The 13443-nt window shown below is 50.6% G+C and overlaps 6 protein-coding genes across 6 annotated transcripts; 3 read left to right on the top strand and 3 right to left on the bottom strand.

Annotated features, from left to right (window-relative positions):
- Positions 1 to 709: 709 nt before the first annotated feature.
- Positions 710 to 1753, bottom strand: BO85DRAFT_444741 (uncharacterized protein). Its single transcript, XM_025659099.1, has 2 exons — positions 1466 to 1753; positions 710 to 1386 (listed from the first exon to the last, which is right to left on the bottom strand). Exons 1-2 carry the CDS (start codon positions 1637 to 1639, stop codon positions 1159 to 1161), a joined length of 402 nt encoding a protein of 133 aa, XP_025521381.1. The 5' UTR covers positions 1640 to 1753; the 3' UTR covers positions 710 to 1158.
- A 787-nt stretch (positions 1754 to 2540) lies between these two features.
- Positions 2541 to 4066, top strand: BO85DRAFT_361694 (putative Snf1 kinase complex beta-subunit Gal83; the record flags this gene model as incomplete). The annotated part of the gene is made up of 3 exons (XM_025655596.1): positions 2541 to 3283; positions 3384 to 3969; positions 4019 to 4066. The coding sequence occupies 3 exons, from the start codon at positions 2541 to 2543 to the stop codon at positions 4064 to 4066; spliced, it is 1377 nt and encodes a 458-aa protein (XP_025521382.1).
- Positions 4067 to 4529: 463 nt separating this feature from the next.
- On the bottom strand, positions 4530 to 6233 carry kae1 (O-sialoglycoprotein endopeptidase). The gene is made up of 2 exons (XM_025659100.1): positions 5765 to 6233; positions 4530 to 5600 (listed from the first exon to the last, which is right to left on the bottom strand). Exons 1-2 carry the CDS (start codon positions 6114 to 6116, stop codon positions 4867 to 4869), a joined length of 1086 nt encoding a protein of 361 aa, XP_025521383.1. The 5' UTR covers positions 6117 to 6233; the 3' UTR covers positions 4530 to 4866.
- A 446-nt stretch (positions 6234 to 6679) lies between these two features.
- Positions 6680 to 8376, top strand: BO85DRAFT_455456 (ribosomal lysine N-methyltransferase; the record flags this gene model as incomplete). The annotated part of the gene is made up of 4 exons (XM_025661388.1): positions 6680 to 6830; positions 6939 to 7534; positions 7595 to 7822; positions 7882 to 8376. The coding sequence occupies 4 exons, from the start codon at positions 6680 to 6682 to the stop codon at positions 8374 to 8376; spliced, it is 1470 nt and encodes a 489-aa protein (XP_025521384.1).
- Positions 8377 to 8405: 29 nt separating this feature from the next.
- BO85DRAFT_444747 (uncharacterized protein) lies at positions 8406 to 10197 on the bottom strand. The gene is made up of 3 exons (XM_025659101.1): positions 10070 to 10197; positions 9706 to 10002; positions 8406 to 9648 (listed from the first exon to the last, which is right to left on the bottom strand). Exons 1-3 carry the CDS (start codon positions 10178 to 10180, stop codon positions 8845 to 8847), a joined length of 1212 nt encoding a protein of 403 aa, XP_025521385.1. The 5' UTR covers positions 10181 to 10197; the 3' UTR covers positions 8406 to 8844.
- A 1173-nt stretch (positions 10198 to 11370) lies between these two features.
- On the top strand, positions 11371 to 12253 carry cnaB (calcineurin regulatory subunit B; the record flags this gene model as incomplete). The annotated part of the gene is made up of 4 exons (XM_025655513.1): positions 11371 to 11479; positions 11558 to 11610; positions 11693 to 11766; positions 11866 to 12253. 4 exons carry the CDS (start codon positions 11371 to 11373, stop codon positions 12251 to 12253), a joined length of 624 nt encoding a protein of 207 aa, XP_025521386.1.
- Between the last annotated feature and the right edge of the window lie 1190 nt (positions 12254 to 13443).

Raw genomic sequence — 13443 nt, forward strand, 5'->3', positions numbered from 1 at the left:
GCACGGAGAGTCTGACGTAGTCGTTATATCGGAGAAGACACCGCTAGCGCAGGGGAAAAGGCATTGGGAGGCGTCCGGGGGGGCGTCAGCAAGGCTCGAGAGGAAATGTAACGAGGCTGATAAATGGAGAAGACATGCGTGTCGAAGAAGGAGAAGCTGCAGAGTACCTTTGGAAATAGAATCAAAGGATAGGAAAGAAGAGTGCCGGGGGAATTTGCGAGGGGAGGAATAAAGGACGGAGATGAACAAGCGAAGCGAACCCTGGACAGATTGCAGGATGGTCCGTTCGAGACCGAGGGGTTGTTCTTGTTGATTGATGGTTCGAGAGACCCACAGCACGATGTTCGGTGATAAGCAATCCACTTCGAAAGGTAGTTTGTCCGGAGTTATAGAGTGATAGTATAGTCGCAGGGGTATGATTCATGTCAAGTTGAAACAAACAATCAGGAGTGATGACATCGGTGTTACTGAGTGGACCATGGTTACAATGGACTGCGGTGTAATGCTTAAAGTTGATATTTATACTTTATTTTTTCCCTTCAGTACTTCGTATTGCGGTGAGAAGAGACGGGGAAAAAATTAAAAGAAAATAAAAACAAAAAGAAAAGCAAAATAATTGAATAGATGATCAAAGTCTAGGATAAATAATAACAAGCAACTGTCCATAGTAGTAATACTACTACTACTACTAAAATTGTGGAAATTGGGGGCCATCCTAATAGTTTATTAAGATAAGATGAGGGAGAGTCTTCTTTGAGTCTCATGAAAGTATAATTGCAGTGGGGAATTGGATGAGCGGCAGGGTCCATCCAGACTGTCGCGGATTGATTGCGTCAATTAACCCGGAGATTACCAGCCCCGTCCGCCAGCGAGGATCCGTCTGCCTCCGCTAGTATCTGTCATGCATTCGGTCGAACCGCTCAGAGGCGTAATAGTCTACTGCGAAATAAGCTAACACATGCTAATGTGAAAAATATATAGTACAGACGTAATCACTACACTTTCCGCTGACATGCCCACTGTATGCTCATGATTTAGTTTAAAGCGTCCCGTCATTCCTCGGCCCGGCTGCTGTTTTTTCTTCCCCTTCGAGGATCAGGATCGTGTAGACGATGCCCAGGTTCTCATCGGTTTGAGCCTATCCCTCGCGTCGGTCTATCACTCCGGCATATTCTCGTCGGTCGCGTTGGAATCGCTTGGAGAAGTCCCTCTTTTGACTTTATCAAGTAGACGTCCATGGAAACTATTCCGCCTAGGGCGAGCTGGGTCATTCAGTGAACCGGACCATTGATGAATCGCCTCCACAGTAACCGACGACGCATAATGAATTGATATTCCCAGGATTACCCCCATCAATGCGGCTACTGTGAAGTAGCTAAGAATGGCCTAGGTGAACCATAAGTGTTTATTCCTTGGGTTGCGACCAGTACCTGCTAGAAAGGATGGAGAATCTATCCATTCGTACCTCGAATTTGATTAGAAGCCTTAGTGGAGAAAGGAGCACATAGAGGATGGCATGAGCTAGGATCCACATTGGCGAGGCTAGTACACTGAACAGCCCATAGAACCAGGAAGCCAGGTAAGCCAGAGCATAGAGCACGGCACCGAAGCTCGCTGTCAAGGCGGTAACCCAAGCCATTCGCGTGGCTAAAAAGTGTTCCAGAAGCAGCTGGTTGGTTACTTGGTTACATAGAGCATTCCTTGTGCATCAGCTGAGGCAATTTATGACACGGCCTCGCTGGGCAATGGGAAGGGATACAGTAGTAGATAGTAAATATAGAGTAAATAATGCTTGGATGGATGATGGCGCTGCCTGTCCGGTAAGCGGTCTGCGGTGGCAGAAATGGTAATGGTTGAATGCCTTGTTTTGGTTCATCGATTGTTATCGTTATAAGTATGTCCTCCTAGTATTTATTTTATGGGATAATCGACATTCCTCTTTCATCCATCGGCTTGCCTGAATCTTTCAAATGTGCTAAAAGTATTAGCAAAAATGGTGAATATATCTCGCTTATTCGCTCGGAGATGATGCAGTATACTACAGTTGACATACCAAGTCACCATCGGAGATGACAGCCGACCGACCGTCGGGGAAAACCAAGGAGGGAAGCCCTAAACCCTAAGGGGAACTTCTCCATGGGACTAGCCCGTCCGGGGTCGACGACATCGACATCATCAACTCTTACTTGATTGCCCATCCGCATTCTTTCTCTTCGATCCTCGCCCGCTGCTCTGTTTATATACTTTTTTCTCACCCCATCCTTGAGCCGGCGCCTTTCCTATTTCCGTCAGCATATTTCCTAGACCCCATCTGCATCCGAAGGCCTTTGTTCCACCCGATATTTTCCCTTCGCCCCGATTCCCTCTTTATTTTCCGTTACCCCTCCGCCTTCCAAACCCCGACACCATCTGATGCTGGCATCCCAACCTTGATCACGGAACCCACAACTCGTCTCTCTTGTCTTCAACACGGCATCGAACCTGCCTGACTCAGTTCCCTTTCCTTCCTACAAGCGCCTCTTACCGGCTCCCTGTTCCAGATGGGCAATAATCCTTCCAAACCCCCGGCCGGAGATGCCCAATCGCCGTCGGCTCCCTCGGCCGCGGCGGGGGACAAGAAAGTAGCTCGCCGGTCATCGATTCATACACCATCGGGCACCACCAAGGCCTCCGCAGCCGACCCCTCCGCCACCAGAGAAACTGCAACCGGCCTTCCGACCTCCCAAGTTCAACCATCCGTCCAGCAGCGTTTACAATCCCGCAATGTCACAGACCTGCCGACGCGGAACCTAGATCGGCCAGACCGTCAGGTTCCAAAGAAGCCAGATACTCGCTCCAGAGACATTCCTGCGCCTGATCCGTCCAACCCCGTTCAAGTTCCGGGATCCCGGGCGGCTGCAAAACGTGACCCTGTGGCACCCTCTGGCCCCCCTCCCCATGCCTATTACAGTGCCTCTGTTCATCTTCAGCGCCCACCGCGGATGCCCCTGCCCATTGGAGATGCCACGGCCACCCCCGGTTCGCCCATCATTGGTCCGGAGGACTCGTATATGGGATCGGTTGCACCTGACCATCTGCTGGATGAACACCGCGATTCGAAACAATCTGCCGTAGCTGGCGCTACGGTCGATGACGATGAGGCATTGGATGAACTTCAACCCTATACTCCGAGCGGCGTGGGAAGAGCTGTGCCAACCCTCATAGAGTGGACTGCCCCTGGTGATAAGGTCTACGTTACGGGAACGTTTGTGAACTGGGAGAAGAAATTCCGTTTACATCGGAGGTATGTCATGTTGTCGCGTCCACTGTCCCATATGTCCAGTCGCATTGCTCGTTATCTGGGCTGTACGTTACCAGAACTAACTGGAACTCTGCATAAACAGTGAGAACAACCCCGGCGTCTTGTCCACGAGATTGAACCTCCGTCCGGGCACGCATCATTTGAAATTCATTGTCGATGGTGAAATGCGCGCGTCAGACAATCTTCCCACGGCAGTCGATTTCACAAATCACCTCGTCAACTACATTGAAATTAGTGCTGATGACGTCAACCGGTCACGGAGAGAGAGCGATAAGGTCCCTGATGGCGTTCGACCTCCGCAGGTCATTCCTGGACCGGTCGGGAATGATCAAGTAGGGTCCACCGTGGAAGAACAGTCAGACAGAGAAGAGCCCGAGGAAATTCCGTTGGGTGACTTCCGTGGTGTTATCCCACAATTTCTGCTTGATCTAGATCGTGAGGAAGAAACACCCGAGTACCAGCAAGCTGTGAATATCGTTGGGGATGCGCCTACACCGCCGAGCCTTCCGCTGTTCCTTGGCAAATCAATCCTGAACGGCACCACACCCATGAAGGACGATAGCAGTGTTCTTAACTACCCTAACCACACCGTCCTAAACCATCTCGCCACTAGCAGTATAAAAAATGGTGTGCTTGCCACTAGTGTAACGACCAGATACAAACGGAAGGTAAGATGGCACCTCTTTGTCACGAAACCACGGAATTAACGGTATGCAGTACGTCACAACGATATTGTATAAGCCAACAGATGATATTACAGGTTAGCCTGTCAATGAGATAAGGTGCTCTGCGCGTCCCTCGTGCCTTTTCTCTAGCCAAAAGGGGACTGTATTACTTTGGCTGCCTGAGCGGGGCCGAGCATCCCGCATGTCGACCGTATGCTATCTGCGCATCGAAATGGAGGATAAGGCATTGAATGGAGGATAAGACACCGAAGGCCCTTGCAGAACCAGGAGAAATAACAACAGATATCTCCTTTGGGTAAATCTTACGACCTTGCAGAGTTGCACATAGCCGGAACCCAAGCTCAAGTCACTTTGTATGATTCACGTCCCTATGATTGCTCGATGTCCGACTATTTGCGGTGCAGAAAGCGCGCCACTATTAGACCATTGTTGTTGTTGGTGTTCGGAACGATGCATGGCTAGCGACAATTCTTCGATAGCTAAGCCCCCTGTTGTTAACCTTGCTTGCAGCTGAAATGCGCGGCTGTTCTACATAGGCGTTGCTGCTTTCAGTCAGCCAGGAGTGTTTGATGTGCGCCCTTAACGCTTGCTTCCACCCGTTGGGGGGACAACTAGTCATGACCGACTTGATATTCTTAATCCCAACCTGTCATCTGTGTCCGTGGCAACTGAGTCAAACTGCGCCAATCGTTACTCAGTAGAAAGAAAGCGATCAAGCGGGCTTCAATCAATACCAGCCCTTGCTCCAGTTCGTCTGGATGCACGGATGCACTCCGGGTGCCGAATCCCGTACTATCGGAGACCTTTGCTCATGACTCTATGGATTATATTCATCTCATTCATCTAAATCATCATCATCCAATGGAACAAGAATAGAAATCAATCCCTCCATTTGACAAAGACATCGTCTGTCCGGAAGCGCTGAGTACAAGTGGAATCCTTCAAGGCCGTTGTGCTACCGGACTTATATGCCAGTAATCCGGCCTGCGCGATCATGATACCGTTATCAATACAGAACCTCTCGTCGGTCGCATGAATGGTACCACCGCGGTCACGAGCCATGATGCCCATCATTTCCTGCAGGCGCTCATTACAACCCACTCCACCGACGATCAGGACATCCTTGGAACCGACATGTGCCATGGCGCGCTCTGTGATCTCAACCAACATGGAGTAAACCGTTTCTTGGAGCGAGAAGCATAGATCTGCGCGCGTCGGTTTCGCGTTCTCCAGATCCTCCGATGTAGACGCATTGTTAGCGACATCCTCATCGTCATTCCAATCTCCGTCCAAGCCATACTGCACGGCCAGTCCATCAATGGCCGCCAAAATACCGGACATGGAAATGTCCATTCCCTTGACCGTGTACGGTAGATCGACCAGTTTCCTACCCTTCTTGGCTAATTGTTCGATGTTATATCCGGGGGCGGGGTCGTTGGATATGCGCAGCGTGCGCGCAAAGCGGTCTAAGCAGTTTCCTACTGCAATATCCAAGGTTTCGCCAAAGATGCGGTACCGTTGGGAGCTGTATGCGATGACTTGGGTGTTTCCTCCGGAGACATAGAGGACGACGGGGTTTGTAGCACCGGTAATCAATCGACCCATTTCGATATCTATATATACAGCCGAGGCATGGTTAGCGATGGTTACAATAGGGAGGCTAAGCTAAGCAAGGGATGACACGGGCCAAAGGGTTTCCCCGCACGGTGCAGATAGGATCGGGGACTGATAGATAGATAGATAGATAGAGCAGTGAAGTACTAGGCATAACACATACGTCCAACACAGTGATTCACGCCCACCAATTCCTTGCCCCATAGTAGACTCAACATGCGGGCCGCAATGGCGGCGCTCTGAAGAGGGGCACCCATGCCGGGGCCCTTAGTGAAGCAAATGCAATCCACATCCTTGGGGGAGATCTGAGCTTCGCGAAGAGCCTTCTTGACCAGCTTCACAACCCAGGCGCGGTGATGACGGGCGGTGTCCTTGGGAAGAAATCCTTCACCGGGAGGGGTGACATAGGTGTGCCGAACATTGGCCAGCACCTGCGGGGGCTTGCCATCGTCGGGATGCACCATGATGCCCACGCCCAATTTGTTGGCGGAGCTCTCCAGACCGATGGAGATCATGATGGGTAGGGGGTATCTGGGGGGGTATCTGGCTCAATGACGAAAAAAAGGAGGGACCAATATCTCAGAAGGGGTGGTTACAGGCTGGTCAAAATTTCGAGACTGCGGACATGAGCCAGTCGCGGAGGGGCAAATTCGGTGCTGGTTCGGAAGGTTATCAGGCGTGTTATCGATTGGCCCGATTTGGTCCGCCGCAGCGTTTATCCGACTGTCATTTTGCTGGAACACCAGTTACTGTACCATACTTTCCATACGCCCGTTTGCCTGCCAACTAATTACTACTAATTAGTTACTTTACTTACTACCGGAGGAGCACCGCCTGATCCCCTCAACTTCCCCCCCGTCAATCTCTCACCCTCCCACACCCTCCCCTTTTCTTTCACCACCTGGCTAGCTGTCCCAGCAGCTGTATCTTCTTCTCTTTGTTCGGCTGTCAAACTGCTATCCTTCCCGCTCCTTTCACTCCTGAGCCGTCCTTAACACAGTAGTGGGTGTGGGGTGCCGAATTTCCTTTTTCTTAGGTCGACACTATTCACACAATCTCTCCTCCATCAACCTCCCAAATGTCTTCCACCACCCATTTTCCCGACCCGGGAAACTTCCAGCACCAGTCAAATGAGTTTCTCACTTGGCTGGCTGGCAAGCCCGGCGTCAAAATCAACCCCAAGATCCAAATTGCAGATCTGCGCTCCCACGCTGCTGGCCGAGGTGTCGGTAGGTTCCCATCCCAGACGAGGTTTTATCCCGCTCGTGCTTGTCTCATGAAACCCATTTTCTCTTGGAAGTGACTCCCTCTCTGATGTCCTCGTGTCACTCTACCAGTGGCTCAGTCCGACCTCGACGAAGGTGAAGAGCTTTTTACCATCCCCCGCGCACATGTTCTCTCGGTTCAGAATTCCAATCTGAAGAACCTGCTCTCTCAGAACCTCGAAGATCTTGGCCCTTGGTTGTCTCTCATGGTTGTCATGATCTATGAGTATCTTCAAGGCGATCAGTCTGCTTGGGCTTCATACTTCCGGGTTCTTCCTCGCAATTTTGACACCCTCATGTTCTGGTCCGCTTCCGAGCTCGAGGAGCTTCAGGGCAGCGCTATTGTCGAGAAGATCGGGAAGCAGGGAGCCGAAGAATCCATTTTCGAGTCCATTGCTCCTATCGTGCGAGCAAATCCTGCCCTTTTCCCTCCCATCGACGGAGTGGCCTCTTACGATGGAGACGCTGGGACCCAGGCCCTCCTTCACCTCGCACATACTATGGGATCGCTTATCATGGCCTACGCTTTTGACATCGAGAAACCGGAAGATGAAGAGGGTGACCGTGATGGTGAAGACGGTTATTTGACCGATGAAGAAGAAGAGCAGTCGTCCAAGGGCATGGTTCCTCTGGCCGATCTGCTCAATGCGGATGCCGATCGCAACAATGTGAGTTCTATCTGATCTTCGGTTCTTGCTACATGATCGCTGACAAGGTTTTCCATTCAGGCTCGTCTTTTCCAAGAAGAAGAAGTCTTGGTTATGAAGGCTATCAAGCCTATCAAATCGAGCGAGGAGATCTTCAACGACTATGGGGAGATCCCACGTTCTGACCTCCTGAGACGGTACGGGTACGTGACTGACAACTATGCCCAATACGACGTTGTCGAGCTCTCATTGGACCAAATATGCCAGGCTGCTGGCCTTGGAAGTGCCGATATTGAGACCCAACCCCCGGTAAATAACTGACATAAGACCCACCTGGCGCCGGAAACCATATGCTGACCTAACGTTAGCTTCAATTCCTCGAAGACTTAGAACTTCTTGACGACGGCTATACCATTCCAAGGCCCTCTTCCCCTGAGGATCCGTTGACTGATATTCTTCCGGATGAGCTCTTGCTATTGTTGAAGACCCTAGCGCTCCCGTCCGACCAGTTGGAGAAGCAGCGCTCGAAGAACAAGCCCCCCAAGCCATCCTTCGGTGATGCGGAGGCCGCCATCTTTGCCAAGGCTCTGCAGTTGAACCAGGCTCAGTATGCGACGACCATTCCCCAGGATCAGGAACTCCTCGCCCAGTTGTCGCAGCTTGAAGCATCCGGCCCGGTGGAAGGATCTGTTCGTCGTAAGAAGATGGCGATCCAGGTCCGCCTCGGCGAAAAGGAGATTTTGCACAACCTGTCCTTCATGCTCGACAAGCAGTTCGGGGCCACACTCACGAGCAATCCTCTCAAGCGGGCAGCAAATGGCGAAAGCGACGAACCGCAGAGAAATAAAGCTCTGAGGACTTGACGCTTAAATCGCGAAACCGAAAAACTGTTTTATTATGATGGATAAGACCAAAAGTTTGATTTTTTTCTCCTTTTTCATCTAATTAATATTGATTTTTGTTATCTTCTTCGTCGCTGACCTCATAGCCTCACTATCCGTACACGAGTCTATCGACTGCTCGGCTGAAAGAAAAGAAAAAAGAGGACAAAAACTGGCTATGTACACTAACTTTCGCATAATACCAGGGTCATGTCATAAACAAAGCATCATCCGGCAACATCATCCTGAGGGTCGAACGCTTTGCAGCGCTCCGGAAAGAAAAGAAATTCGGGGTATGGGGTAAAGAATCAGGACGTCCAGGGGGTAAAAGTACAGGTGAGGGTAAGAGAATATGTCGAAAGAACAACGCCGGCCAGATGCGAAACATGGGGTGAAAGATTAAAAACATAATCAGAAGGGAAGAGAGGGGGGAGAAGAACAAAGGCCAGCTTAGGTCTCTGAAGTGGAGGCAATGGCGCCAGGCCCGGGATTAGATCCCATGGTTTGCCCTCCGCTTGGTGGATTGGTCGCCGATGTCTGCTCGGCCTGCAATCGCCGTTGAGCCTGAGCTTGAGCCTGAGCTTGTTGAGCCTGCGCCTGCGCATGGGCTTGAGCTGCCGCCGCTGCTTGGTCTCGGGCTTTGGCTGCCATGATGGCCCGATGCTGCATGATCTGGATATCGTACTGGTCTCCTTCAAATTCGAGATCCTCGTCCGAGTCCTCCTGATCATACTTGAACCGATCGGCCTTCCATGGGTCCAGTTCGACTCTACAACGGGACACCAGATTTCGACGATCGATCCACAAACGACCGCCGCGCCCGATACGTCGTCTGAACGAGGGCATCTTGCTGGTGTCCACACTCAATTCCATGGCATGTGGAGCTAATTTATCTCGGAGAGCAATGGCACTCGTGGTATCTAAGGGCGAATCCAGCATATTATCGGACGATTCCGATGATGGCGGCGTGGGCAGTTGAGTGGTGATTGCAGGGCGGAAAGAAGCAGCATCGAAAGTTCGCTCTGGCGACGGGGAGAGTGGTGCTCTTGTGAAGTCCACATAGCCCTCGTTCCACTTGACGTGCTTGGCGATATTCTGCTTGATGTCGCGCTGAATCTCGTTCTCCTTCTCTGCCTGAACATCCTCCAACAGCTGTAGGTCTTCTGCAGCTTGTGTACCAGCCTTGGGGGGCATGCGCAGTTGAGGCGCAGCCGGGCGTTGCACAGCTGGTGCTTCTACAGGCTTCTTCTTCGGCTGTTGCAGAGTCATCAGCATGGGAAGCAGACGGTCGCGGGACTGCATAGGGCTCACCTTCTGGTTGATGAGGTCCTCATCATCATCCTTGATGTTGAGCTTCCTCTTCATCTCCTTGACCTCCGATCTCTGCAAGAACACTTGGCGTTCGATGGCCAGCATCTCCTTCCTCGCTAGCTCGCGTTGGCGCACCAAAGCGACCATCTGTCGAGCATCTTCCAGCTCCTTCCTGAGTCTCCTCAGCTTATCGGCACTCTGCGCATCCCTACCACGGGTCTTGCGCGTCTGCCGCACCTCACGCCTACGGAAGCAGACATACGGGTCCGTATCATCGGTGTCTCGACCAGCCTCAACCTGCGATAATCGGTTAGCACTCTGGTGTTGCCAAACCTCATGACTGCCGTTAGCGAGGGAGACTCACCTTCGGTGTAGGTAGTAGGGGCTCGTTGCCGTTGCTGGTCCTCCTGGACTTCCAGTATTCATAGATGTCCTTGGCGAACCGCTTTACACTCTCCTCTACAGCTGGGTCCATCGCTTGTTGGAATTCTTCGAAGCTCATGAGGGGCGAGTTATCTACAAAGGCATATGGCTGCTCCTTTCGCGACGTAAGCTCGAAGAAGCTCATGACCTCTTCGAACTGGTCTTCGGTGCACCGACTACCCGCATCGCGTTTTTGGTTGAAGATCTTGAGGAAGACATCATCTTCCTCGTCCATGCAATACGGGGCTCCGCAACAGTCCTCTACCGTAGCAGAGAAGCGAATGTAGGTCGCAGGTTGCGAGAAGATAGGCGGGTAGAGCTCATCATAGCGCAGGTTACTGAGGACCGTCTCCGGCGTCGGAATATGGGCATCTTTTACTTTCCCCTGCGCAGCCGCATTTATGGCGACCTGGAGATGGAATTCCTATACAAGAACAGGCGTTAGCAGGCGCTGTTGCGGTGTTTCTGCCGAGGTGCGAAATTTTCACGATGGGGTGAGGTCGGGATGATGTCACGTGATATGCACAGGGATGCTCGCAACGGTCGGGGATGAGGCATCACTTACCGACTCCTCGGCCTTTTCCACGCCGGTCTCGATCTGTTGTAGGGCATTTTGGATTTCATCGTCGATAAGATCTATGTCGTGCTCCCGGACTATGGGGATGGAGGCCTTGGAGGTGAGCTTTTTCGGGCGCGTCCTCCCCATTCCCCCGTACCTAGTCATACGAACTTTGGGGCGCGGAAAAGGGCAACGACCATGGGCGAGGGGGGCTAAAATCGGTATCAGGCGATAGGGCCGATCATGCGAAAGCGCGTAGACGTAGTTTCGTGATGAATGTCGATGGTGATGGGATGATATCGACGCGGGAAATCTCGTAGTATTGGCACTGGCGGATGAGTTGACGTTGCAATGTCACCCGGCGGTGGCCTGTTTTGGCCCGGCGCACGGCCTCAGGGGTTCGCTTGCCTGTCCGTTTCCGGTTAGTGCGGGGCTGCCCGATATCAAATTGCCGGCTGGGGGAACCTCGTTGCTTGCAGTGATTGATATCAATCTATCTATTGTTTTCCCTCGTGATTATTCATTCCCCCCCAGAGTTTCTCTGTGTATTGAATTTGTGTGGGAAGCTTCCCTTTCCTCTCTCTCTTTCTAAACGATTATTTTCTCCACCTTAGTCTCTGGTTCTTGCCGTTGCCGCTTCTGCTTCTCTCCTTCCCTGTGATCGCCACATTCCGGTCCCCATCATGGATCATTCCAGCGAACCCAACAACGCGGCCCTTTACGATGCCCGGAGACGCAGGGGCTCCGTCGGAACTTCTCAGCTCTTCGAAAACATTGTGTCCGCCTCCAACTGTGGGTAGCGGTCGCGTCTGTAAACAATTATCAATCGGGGTGTCCGGGCTTGCTGACTACATCATCGGAATCTGGCAGTCGATCGCGATGAAGTGGACCGTCTCCGCAAGCGCTTCATGAAGCTTGATAAGGTACTCCCTCCCCCCTTTCTCCATGTTGTACCTCATTTTACCCTACCTGTTCTAAAGCTAATCCTTATGCCGATGTATACAGGACAGCTCCGGCACCATCGACCGCGATGAATTCCTCTCCCTTCCTCAAGTCTCCTCCAACCCGCTCGCCACGAGGTACTACTCACCCTCTCTTCCCACCCTATACCACCTTTCCAACAATACCACACCGAAAACATGGTTTATGGGAAACATGATAATAACCAAATGAAATAGAATGATCGCCATCTTCGACGAAGACGGCGGCGGCGATGTCGACTTCCAAGAGTTCGTGTCCGGGTTATCAGCCTTTAGCTCCAAGGGCAACAAAGAAGAGAAGCTGCGCTTCGCATTCAAAGTATACGACATCGATCGCGACGGGTACATTTCCAATGGCGAATTGTTCATCGTGCTGAAGATGATGGTCGGAAACAATCTTAAGGATGTGCAGTTGCAGCAGATTGTTGATAAGACCATCATGGAGGCTGATAAGGATGGTGATGGCAAGATTAGCTTCGAGGAGTTCACGGATATGGTTGAGAATACGGATGTTAGTTTGAGTATGACGTTGAGTATGTTCCCTGATACCGTTTATACTCTTGTTTGGGGGAGTGAGGGTTGCTGACTGTTTTGTAGACCAGATCTGAGGGGGCCTTTGAGTTGTGGAAGAGGGTATCTACTTGCTGGGTATGGTAGATAGGTTGGATGGATGGATTGGGGGATGAGGAGGGTTATAATTTCTTACTTATTATCTTATGATTATGATGACAGCCATGACGAAACTGTAGTTTACTTTCCTTTTTCTTTTGCTTCAGGGTCGGATTCGCTACTAGTCTATATTGTTTTAGGTACATAGTGTACGAATTACCATACGTGCTGTGCAGTAGTTGTAGTTGAGAGTTGCGAAGCATGTGAAGATCATGGAACATCTATTTCATCGTCATCATCGGCGGGAGCAGCAGTAGTAAACATTCGCAGATACGAGGATACTCATCACTAAATAATACGGTTATATCGAGACCTACAGATGTTAAGATAAAGTTCAGCCTCGCGAACCTACAGTCTTGCGGCTGACAACGTTATTATGATGATTGTTAAAATGATAATTTCAAATAAATTGAGTACTATTCAGATAACATGTAAACTAGTACATCACCAATAATAGCATGGCAACTCCAGCAATACTTCATGTTCATGTTACTTGGGGGAAACTAAGTACGTAATAACTACTTGGATAATACCTTGCTATCAGGACTCTCCTTTGAAGCGTGTGACTGATTGATCTGATTGGCTCGTATATTTAGCACGTCACTACTACTCCGTAACTCCGCTTCGCTAATCTACATTTTATATCATTGATTCTTTCGCATCATATCAGAAAATATCTAGCTGATTAGCAGGCAAATAGATAGCATGACCTAGTAATATGTCTCGCGATCAAGATCAAAAGCAGATCATGCGCATCCACCTTTCTAGAAGAAGATGGATAACATGTTCATGGACTTGAAATGCCAACATTAAATGGCCACAAGTATTACCAAGACACGCGTACAACGCGTAGCGAACCTCACAATTCCACGCAATTATCATGCTGCACATCTTAGTCGTATCCGGTTGATTCTCCAGATTGAGACGATATCATAGAGAAAATTGTCTGTTATAGTTAGTTACCCTTCAGGGATATCTTACCCTGATCGGTCGAGTTGATGGATGCGTGCTTGCTTTACCGTGAGTACATTTCCCAACCCAACCAGCAAGTCGAGGCGAGTATATGGAGTTGCTCTTAGAATAAGACCCCAAGTGAGCAATAGACAC

The sequence above is a fragment of the Aspergillus piperis genome (assembly GCF_003184755.1).
Source record: "Aspergillus piperis CBS 112811 unplaced genomic scaffold BO85scaffold_1, whole genome shotgun sequence".
NCBI classification, from domain to species: Eukaryota; Fungi; Ascomycota; class Eurotiomycetes; order Eurotiales; family Aspergillaceae; genus Aspergillus; species Aspergillus piperis.

What these genes read in the sequence shown, in the direction of transcription:
- kae1 (XM_025659100.1), bottom strand. Translation starts at nt 6,116, where the DNA reads ATGATCTCCATCGGTCTGGAGAGCTCCGCCAACAAATTGGGCGTGGGC. An exon ending in CGTGAATCACTGTGTTGGAC is followed by an intron (nt 5,601 to 5,764) that starts GTATGTGTTATG and finishes CTGTATATATAG; the next exon opens with ATATCGAAATGGGTCGATTG.
- BO85DRAFT_444747 (XM_025659101.1), bottom strand. Translation starts at nt 10,180, where the DNA reads ATGGACCCAGCTGTAGAGGAGAGTGTAAAGCGGTTCGCCAAGGACATC. An exon ending in CCCTACTACCTACACCGAAG is followed by an intron (nt 10,003 to 10,069) that starts GTGAGTCTCCCT and finishes CGATTATCGCAG; the next exon opens with GTTGAGGCTGGTCGAGACAC. An exon ending in AGGACCTCATCAACCAGAAG is followed by an intron (nt 9,649 to 9,705) that starts GTGAGCCCTATG and finishes ACTCTGCAACAG; the next exon opens with CCGAAGAAGAAGCCTGTAGA.
- BO85DRAFT_444741 (XM_025659099.1), bottom strand. Translation starts at nt 1,639, where the DNA reads ATGGCTTGGGTTACCGCCTTGACAGCGAGCTTCGGTGCCGTGCTCTAT. An exon ending in GGCTTCTAATCAAATTCGAG is followed by an intron (nt 1,387 to 1,465) that starts GTACGAATGGAT and finishes TGGTTCACCTAG; the next exon opens with GCCATTCTTAGCTACTTCAC.